This window comes from Notolepis coatsorum, assembly GCF_963971535.1.
Source record: "Notolepis coatsorum genome assembly, chromosome: 10".
Classification (NCBI taxonomy): domain Eukaryota; kingdom Metazoa; phylum Chordata; class Actinopteri; order Aulopiformes; family Paralepididae; genus Notolepis; species Notolepis coatsorum.
This window is the reverse complement of record NC_140174.1, coordinates 133,203,820-133,213,367: the sequence shown is the minus strand read 5'-3', so window position 1 is coordinate 133,213,367 and position 9,548 is coordinate 133,203,820. Positions and strand designations below refer to the sequence as shown.

Sequence of the window (9,548 nt, the reverse complement as noted above, 5' to 3'; positions counted from 1 at the left end):
AGATAGAATTAGTCATAGATAATAGATATGTGCGAACTGGAAAAAGTTATTTAGGAGGCTTCGCGCAGTGGGCGTGCCAGCCCCTACCGCACGCATGTAAACACGGGTCTAGTAGTCTAGTGGGACGGGACACGGGAGCTGTCGGCGTCTCCCTGAGCTAACGTTAGCTTAGCTACCGTTACAAAATGACCCAGTCAACTATTCACTTTTAGTTTAATACATGATGGGGCATTGTCTAACCGAACGGTATCTAGTCGGCCAGCTACCGATAGCTCCTGACATCAACAAACGCTCCACAAAGTCTAGTACTAGAGACGTGTATGCTACCTGTTAGCTCACGTTAACACAAGTTAGTTCACCGTTCAAAACGAAATGTCCCATTGAACTAAATAATTCACTGAGGCGTTGTATTAACGTTATATATGCAGTAGCTACAGATAGCTCATGATATCAATGTCTTATAACACTGATTCGATGCGTATTCGAGCTGAGGGCTTGCTAACGTTATAATACCAATACAATAGGGTCCAGGTGCAGCGCCGGAGAATCCTGGCCGTAGCTCTGCTCGAGGCTACTCGAGTATAGGTCCAGGTGCAGCTCCGGAGAATTCTGGCCGTAGCTGGAGGCTACTAGAGTACACACAGACAGTGGAGCTTGTTGCGTGGTGGCGATGTCTCGCAGATAATACCAGTACAAGTCTAATTATATAATATATATATTTTATAAAAAAAAATAAATTATATAAAATAAAATTTTTTTTTTTATCAAAAACGATGATACCGTGATATATACCGTTACCGTCTATGCTTCAAATTATACCGTGATATAAATTTTAGACCATACCGTCCACCCCTACAATAGGGTCGCTTGGAACCTCGATAGAGGAGTAGGGTATATCTGCAGAGCCGCAAGCCCAACGAGAGGAGGGTAATTTATTATTATTATTATAAAAAACAGCGGTGACGCGGTATTCAGCCTACTCTGCGGTGGCCGTGATGTAACAGCGATACCGCGGTAATGCGGTAATCGCGGCAGCTCTAGAGTGAGCCTCATCAACAAGAACAGCTTCTACCCCTCTGCAGTGAGCCTCATCAACAAGAACAGCTTCTACCTCTCTGCAGTGAGCCTCATCAACAAGAACAGCTTCCTCTGCAGTGAGCCTCATCAACAAGAACAGCTTCTACCTCTCTGCAGTGAGCCTCATCAACAAGAACAGCTTCTACCTCTCTGCAGTGAGCCTCATCAACAAGAACAACTTCTACCTCTCTGCAGTGAGCCTCATAAACAAGAACAGCTTCCTCTGCAGTGAGCCTCATCAACAAGAACAGCTTCTACCTCTCTGCAGTGAGCCTCATCAACAAGAACAGCTTCCTCTGCAGTGAGCCTCATCAACAAGAACAGCTTCCTCGGCAGTGAGCCTCATCAACAAGAACAGCTTCTACCTCTCTGCAGTGAGCCTCATCAACAAGAACAGCTTCCTCTGCAGTGAGCCTCATCAACAAGAACAGCTTCATCTGCAGTGAGCCTCATCAACAAGAACAGCTTCCTCTGCAGTGAGCCTCATCAACAAGAACAGCTTCTACCTCTCTGCAGTGAGCCTCATCAACAAGAACAGCTTCCTCTGCAGTGAGCCTCATCAACAAGAACAGCTTCATCTGCAGTGAGCCTCATCAACAAGAACAGCTTCCTCTGCAGTGAGCCTCATCAACAAGAACAGCTTCCTCTGCAGTGAGCCTCATCAACAAGAACAGCTTCTACCCCTCTGCAGTGAGCCTCATCAACAAGAACAGCTTCTACCCCTCTGCAGTGAGCCTCATCAACAAGAACAGCTTCTACCCCTCTGCAGTGAGCCTCATCAACAAGAACAGCTTCCTCTGCAGTGAGCCTCATCAACAAGAACAGCTTCTACCCCTCTGCAGTGAGCCTCATCAACAAGAACAGCTTCTACCACTCTGCAGTGAGCCTCATCAACAAAGGCTCGAGACCCTCACCCCCCCCCCCCCCCCCCCCCACTGTGTTACATTAACACACCCCTACTGGACTATATACTTGTATATACAATCAAAAAATACTTGTTCATATTTCACTGTTCATACTTTTTGCACATAACTGCTCAATTGCACAGCCCTGCTAAATATCCCATCCCACTGTAGTTATTTGTATTATATTTAGTGTATATACTTGACTACATCTTGCACAGTTGTACAGCCCTGGCCTATTTTTATTTAATTTAAATACATTTTTTTTTTTTTACTTATACTATATTCTATTGTGCTTATATTTAATTTAGTTTATATCCCATTTTATTTTATTCCACCTCTTTATTTTACAGTTGTACAGCCCTGTCCTATTTTTTATTATTATTTCATAATTCTATTCTATTCTATTGTGCTTCTATCTTAATAATTTAGTTCATATTTCATTTTATTTTGTTCCACCTTTTTAATTTATAATCTGTCCATTAATGTCGCACCGAAAAACGACCAAATCAAATTCCTCCTTGTGGTATGTGAAAACCACTTCGGCAATAAAGACCTTTCTGATTCTGATTCTGGTTGGCTGTGTAACTCCAGGGGTATTTCCATATAGAGGACACTAGGGGGAACCAGATGGCAAAACAATGAGCCTTGAATACACACACTGTATACAAATAACATTTTGCTTAGAGGCACTGCTCAAATGTAGCGTGGACAACTTGCAATACAGCATGCATATGACAACATATATAACGATAGACTGAAACGTAGGCAACGCTCATAATTCCCCCAGTGTTTACACTGTCCGGCGAGTGTCCGCTCGCTCTGCTGTTCATACCTGATTGGGTAGGATGTCCCTCTCCCTGACAGTGACACCCTCCCCCTTACAAGTAACTACATCTGCCTGCGCTGCCACAGTGCCGCAGTTCCTCTCAGGTCTTCCATCTCAAGTCCTATAGTGCAGGAGCGTGTGCCCGACCAGGAGCGCACACGCTACTATGAGCTCCACGCTGCATGCTGCGCGCCCGGGATCCTGAACGCACAACGCTGGATCTGTCAAGGAAGGACACCAATTCAGATTTGAACGAGGTCCATTTGACGGGACGTTTCAATATTTCATATGGATGTAATAATAAACTGCAAAACAAAAAGTTGGCAGAGGACACCCGCCGCGGGGCGCTCCCGTGCGTAATTACCGACTCGCAACATTGATTGCGCACAATCTCTCATCACTTGCAAGTGATTTCCAGAGAGAGAAAGAGAGACGAGTCTCACGGTCTCTCACCTAATGCAAGTGGGTTCAATGTTAGTGCATCGTTGTTTGGATAGGGGTTGCAAAAGTTTGCGTAAAGGGTCGCCCTAACCGGATCCGCACAATCATCCACCATGTCTGCGATACGGAGGAAATTCGGCGAGGACTACCAGGTGGTGAACACCAACACCAGGGACATGACTTTCTCTGCGCCCGTGAAGAGGAAGAGGCAGCGCTTCGTGGAGAAGAACGGCCGCTGCAACGTCCAGCACGGTAACCTGGGCGGCGAGACGAGCCGGTATCTCTCCGACATCTTCACCACGCTGGTCGACCTCAAGTGGCGGTGGAACATGCTCATCTTCATCCTCACCTACACCGTGGCGTGGCTGGTCATGGCTTCCATGTGGTGGATCATCGCCTACATCCGCGGTGACCTGAGCCACAACGGCCACGCCGACTCGTACACGCCGTGCGTCGCCAACGTGTACAATTTTCCCTCCGCGTTCCTGTTCTTCATCGAGACGGAGGCGACCATCGGGTATGGCTACCGCTACATCACGGAGAAGTGTCCCGAGGGCATCATATTGTTCCTCTTCCAGTCGCTGCTGGGCTCCATCGTGGACGCGTTCCTCATCGGCTGCATGTTCATCAAGATGTCGCAGCCCAAGAAGCGCGCCGAGACGCTGATGTTCAGCCAGTACGCGGTGATCTCGCAGCGGGACGGGAAGCTGTGTCTCATGTTCCGTGTGGGGAACCTGCGGAACAGCCACATGGTGTCGGCGCAGATCAGGTGCAAACTCATCAAGGTAACGGCGCTGTGTGTTGTGTGTTGGAGCAGTAGTTTCGGAGCGTAATATAATGGGGCCAATACAAAAAAATAAAAATCACGTTTACATAATTCATGTTCGTTTAGCCAAGGTGGAAATGTCTGGCACGTTGCCAAAAATCCAGTTAATTTCAGTTCAGATTTTTATTCAAATGTATGTCATTATAAAGCACACGTACAACGAAAATAAGTTTGGCATCCAACCAGAGTGCAAATGTAACAGTATGAAGTGCAAAAGTTATATACAATGTACAGGTGATTAAACTGGATATAAAATATATACGGTTCAGATGTGTATTGTCATACAGGGAGCATTTGGCACAATGTACAATACAAATAAAAAAAAACGTGGGGGAAAGTAATTAAGTATTTTTTACTCAAGTACAGTACTTAAGTGCAAAAACTGGATTACTTAAATACTTTGAGTGGAGGACTGTGTATAATCAAGGTGTCTGTCACAACTTGTTCATTTAAGCATGAGAGATGATTAGAGAGGAACACCACTCAAAGGGAAAATTGTAATATGTTATTGCCAATTTGCCATGGCTCGAGACGATTCAGTCAATATCTGAACATGAGCTACTCTCACTCAAAGCCAGAAACCAGAGAAGAAGACTCAAACGTGTGATCAAGTATAACGTCTGGAGCTGCTCTATTGACAATGAATGGACCCGCGGAATGTTTTTTTTTAATTATTTTTTAATATATATATATATATATATATATATATATATATATATATATATATATAATATATATATATACAAATGTATTCTATAGTAGTGTTCTCAGTTCTGAATGTACCTATGAACTCAGAACATTACCCTGGGTGCTCAAAGTGTCATCTGACTATACAATATTTCCCAATTCATTGTCTATGGAGCAGCTTCAGACTTTATACTTGAAGTTAGAATTTTAGCACTCAGGCTTTTGGATTTGGGAGAGAGTTGCTCATTTTCATTAATGCGTGTACTGTCTTTAGACCAGAGGAACAACATGTATGAATTCAGAAATTTAGCATACTGTAGTTCCCCTTTTAAGTGACATTCAGTTAATTTGTGCTGAAATGGCTCATTATGCCTTTATGGCTGCGTTCCAACTCATGCATTGAATTTCCATTCATCTCCAGAATTGAATTGACATTCCCTCAGGGCCACAAATATACAAAAGGTTATGTCTGAAGGTCCCAGTGGAAGATGTGTTGCAAACTGGCTGTGACTATTTAAGATTTACCTCCTGCACTTCAGCCCAAAGCTGTCGTCTACTTTATTCAATACCTCATCATCTCTGATGTGCTGAGTCTGTTTTCAGGTACAAGGGGGGGCGGGGGGTCATCACAAACGGTCCCGCAGTCAGCAGAATGGCTGTCAGTGCCCCTCTACCTCTGTAGTAACTGACTGGGGATCAGATTAATGTCCCCCAAGGGGGACAGAGTGCCCAGGAAATCGGTCTCATTGACTGGAAGTTACATTGAACCAATTCTCCTCCGCTCCATCGATATCGAGTGGACCACAATGAAAAGGGGGACAGTATTTCCCATGTCCACTCCCCCCTAAAGGCACAAATGCCATTATCCCGGAAGAGCCAGTGGTCGAAAGTGAAATAAATCAAATCAAATGTATTTGTAAGGTCCGACAACACACGTTAATGTCCCCATGGGCCGGACACGTCTTCTTTAAACAAGTCAAGAAGAAACATCACAATAAATCAAGAACAACACAAAAACACCATAAAGTCCAAACAATTTAAAATAAATGCAACACTCTCAGACATACCCCACGCGAAGGTAAGGAAAAACTCACTAAAACCTAGCAATAGGAAAAAATGCACCACAGGCAATGTGGAGGAGACAAACCTTAGAAGGGCCGTTCAAGGGGGGGGGTCTCCCTTCTTAGATGTCGGTTGTTGGAGCCAAATGTATGATTTTGAAAGTGACTATTATGAATTATAAATTTGTATTATTGTTATGAATGAAGTCATGACTTATGTAAATAATGGGTTTTGTGATCATGTATTGTTGTGATTATTATATTGTGATGATGCAATGTAGGCCTATAGGCTATTGGTACTATATGAAGGTAGACTACTAATTTGCTTTGCTTTTATGGGACAATTGAATTATGGAGATGCCAATTGGGCAGGGTACAAAATAGTTACACGCCCAGCGCCATTGGCTTGTAGATTTATTCTTTGGCGATTAGAATTTAAGGTCTGCCCGCCACCTGGCGGCTAACAAAATACACTGCATCTACCGCTTCTCCTCCGCTCCAATCCACTCCCTCCAGGCCGCTCACAGTGGTTTAACACTGATGTAATATACAGGGCTCTACAGTGCGACCAAATTGCTCGCATATGTCCCTAAAAATATTTGTATGCGAACCGTAAAAATCAATTACGCGCACGCTGTGCGAATACAGATTATAGCCTCTCTCGTCTTTTTTTTCCTCCGCTGCGAGATCGTTAAAAAACTACAAGTCCCACATTGCACTCAAGCCAACGGTCCAATCACAGTAGAGTGAAGTGACTGGTTTCATGGGAAATAAAGCAAATGACCAATCGGAAGCTCTCATTTTGCTTGTTTACTTCCTGAAACTCCGCGATCAGGGCTCTCGTTTTCCGAGACACCAATTTATTATAATCTCTCTCTTACCAATAGATTTTAGAACACCTAGATTTATCGATGGCAATAGTAATATAACGTTAATGCAACCAAACGAATGCCTTGCTTTGTTAATCATAACGTTGATGCAGTAGCGTATGTCGGTGTGTTGGCTGTAACGGACATGACAATAACATAACGTGTACACATTAAAATTGCGATAATCTATTCTAACATTTTCAAATCGATGCAGTTGAATTTCCCCCTTAGGATCGATGCATTGTTACACCCCTACACCAAAGTCACTGGCCCACTGTGTATCTGTGTGTATAATAACTTGGCTAGCGTTATCAACAGCAGAGGTGGGCAATGGGTCCAGCTGCAGCGCCGGAGTGCAAGCGATGTGATGTAATTGGCAGACTCGACTGTCAATCAATGGTCTACCTGACACGCAAACTCAAACAATGTTTCTGTACTGGAGGTGTGATTGATTGATTGAAAACTTTATTAACAGATTGCAGAATGGGTACAATACAGTACAGCTCAATACACACAATTGTTAAGGGGATGCAGACCAGAGAAAGACTTTCGTCTTGTTTACATCAGGGTCCCCCATTTCAATTAATCAGGAAAGTGTACAGTAGGAAAGTGTACAGTATTTCAATAGGCAACCCTGAAAGGATTATTTTTCTAGAAGAGCAACACAGCCAAAACATAAGCATTGTATGCATAAAAGGGGCTAAAGTTAAGTGACTGAACCTTTTGTAGCAGTAGTTTGATTTGATAAGTTTATTTGATAGGGACAGTACATGTTAATGAACATCAAGTACAAAATACAAAATGTAAACATGCAGGGTTGTAGCAAGAGCTAATTTACACACATGCACAGTACAAATATACATTTATTTTTGAAAAAAAAAATAAACTCTGTTACTTGAAATATTTCCACTGTGCTCCTAAATATTTCTGGGTGCTCCTAAATTTCTTTGTGTGCTCCTAAATTTTTTCATTTAGGAGCACCTGTGCCCCTAGTGAAAAAGGTTAGCGTAGAGCCCTGATATACATGTAGTACAATGCTAAAGCAACAGATGGCGATGTACAAACATGAAGGCCATTTTCAACCAATGAGAAGGGTGAACCTGTGATATCCTGTTCAGGCTTTGTCACTCACATTCTGTTAGAGAAAGATTTGACGCCATTGTTGTTGTCGTTAGCTTACATGCTAACGTTAATGGCAGCGACCATGGCATTGTGGCTAGGCTAGCTATCATCGCTTAATAGAGCTAGTGAATGGATAAACAATGTTATTTAACATTGCAGAATGGGTACAATTACAATGCGGCTCAATACAAACAATTGTTAAGGGGCCCAGGGGGTGTATACTGTTGTAGTTTGAGCTAATTTACACCATGCTCCAAAAAAAAAAAAAAAAAATCTGCCGAGTGATGTGGCGCGGGGAGCGGGGAGCGCTCGATTCAAGGTGAGCGGTGAGCGACTTGGGGGCGGGGTCAACATGAGCGATTAGCGGAGCAATTCGTTTCCTTATATCGCTTCCTCCAGGGTTCCAACTTGTGTTGACAAAATGCAACCCTGTTCAGCTACGGGGAATCAGCGCTCTCTCTCTAGACTAGAAAGGTGCACTCAGTAGAGCACAGATGTCCGCCAGGGCGGCAGCCACACATAATAATAATAATAATAATAGATTGGATTTGTAATGCACTTTTTGTTCACTGGGATCCCAAAGTGCTACACTACATGGTTAAAACAGTTAAAAAAATAGAAATAAAATAGTTATTACTTGTGTCCCGACCCCACTTCTATGTTTCAATAAATTATTTGCATTTAAAACTATTAACGCTGACTCATTCCTTCAGTCCACTCAAAATTATGCTAATATTCCTTATGTTGTTTATGATATTAATTGAAAATAGCATATGAGAGTATTATATGTAATAATAACACATGGCGATATACTAAAAAGCTATTTATAATTTTTGGCTAGTAAAAAATCTGCCCGGCTGGTACTTTTAAAAATCTACCAGCCAAATGGCTGGTAAGTCAAAAAGTTAAGTTTGTTCCCTGCAATTGGGATGCATGTGGCCAATTTGGGGAAACCGGCATCAGGTGTTAAGATGGGTTGGCCGTCACACAGCCAGTGTTCTAAAATGTTTGGTATGTGGCGACATGTTTTTTTGACCGCTGCAGAGCAGCCTATGTTTTGATTTATTCTACACTATGATTTCTCTGTCAAATGGTAAGACAAGCATTTCCTAAATTTCATTGTGGGGATTATTGGAATCCGAAGATCTGAAAGGAAAATCTGAAAGGAAAATAAATGTCAAATGTAAAATCCGATCTCCCGAGTGCTGATATTTAAGCGCGTCAACCAAGTGCATACCAGTAGAACCAGAAGGCGCATTTACGTTGAACAAAGTCTGCACCTTTATCTGTGATAGTAGTGTTGCAATAAAACAGGCAAAGCAGTTGGTAAGCATGCACTCATATGCGTAATGAAACACTGATAAGTGCATGCAATAGCAACTGAACATTTTGAAAGATAAAAAATAGAGCTGATGGCGGATCTATTTGAGGCAAGGGGGCGGCGCAGAGAGGGTCTCATCCTCCCGGGTCATCATCACGGGACGTCCAATACTCCGGACGGGACAGGCGTTAGAGAGTTTGTGTGATTGTGATGGGCGGACATAGCAATAGATACAAGAGGTAAGCATATACCGTATGTGAATAGAATAGATATATGTAGTGAGCATATTATGTGAATAGAATAGAAGTACTTAACCCAGCAATGAACTCTAAAACCACGTTGACAGACCACGGACAGAAGACAGTAAGAAGCTGATCCATGGCCTTTGTGGTGTACGTAGAACAGTCACTGCA

At 42.9% G+C, this 9,548-nt stretch overlaps 1 protein-coding gene across 2 annotated transcripts in view; it reads left to right on the top strand.

Annotated features, from left to right (window-relative positions):
- Positions 1-3,298: 3,298 nt before the first annotated feature.
- Positions 3,299-9,548, top strand: part of LOC311235244 (G protein-activated inward rectifier potassium channel 1-like) — a gene marked incomplete at its 3' end in the record, with an annotated part of 94,299 nt that continues 88,049 nt past the window's right edge. For both annotated transcript variants that reach the window (XM_084322654.1, XM_084322655.1), the window contains exon 1: positions 3,299-4,034. In XM_084322654.1, coding sequence (XP_084178780.1) covers positions 3,363-4,034 — 672 coding nt within the window. In that variant the 5' untranslated portion in view covers positions 3,299-3,362. The remainder of the gene's footprint in view (positions 4,035-9,548) is intronic.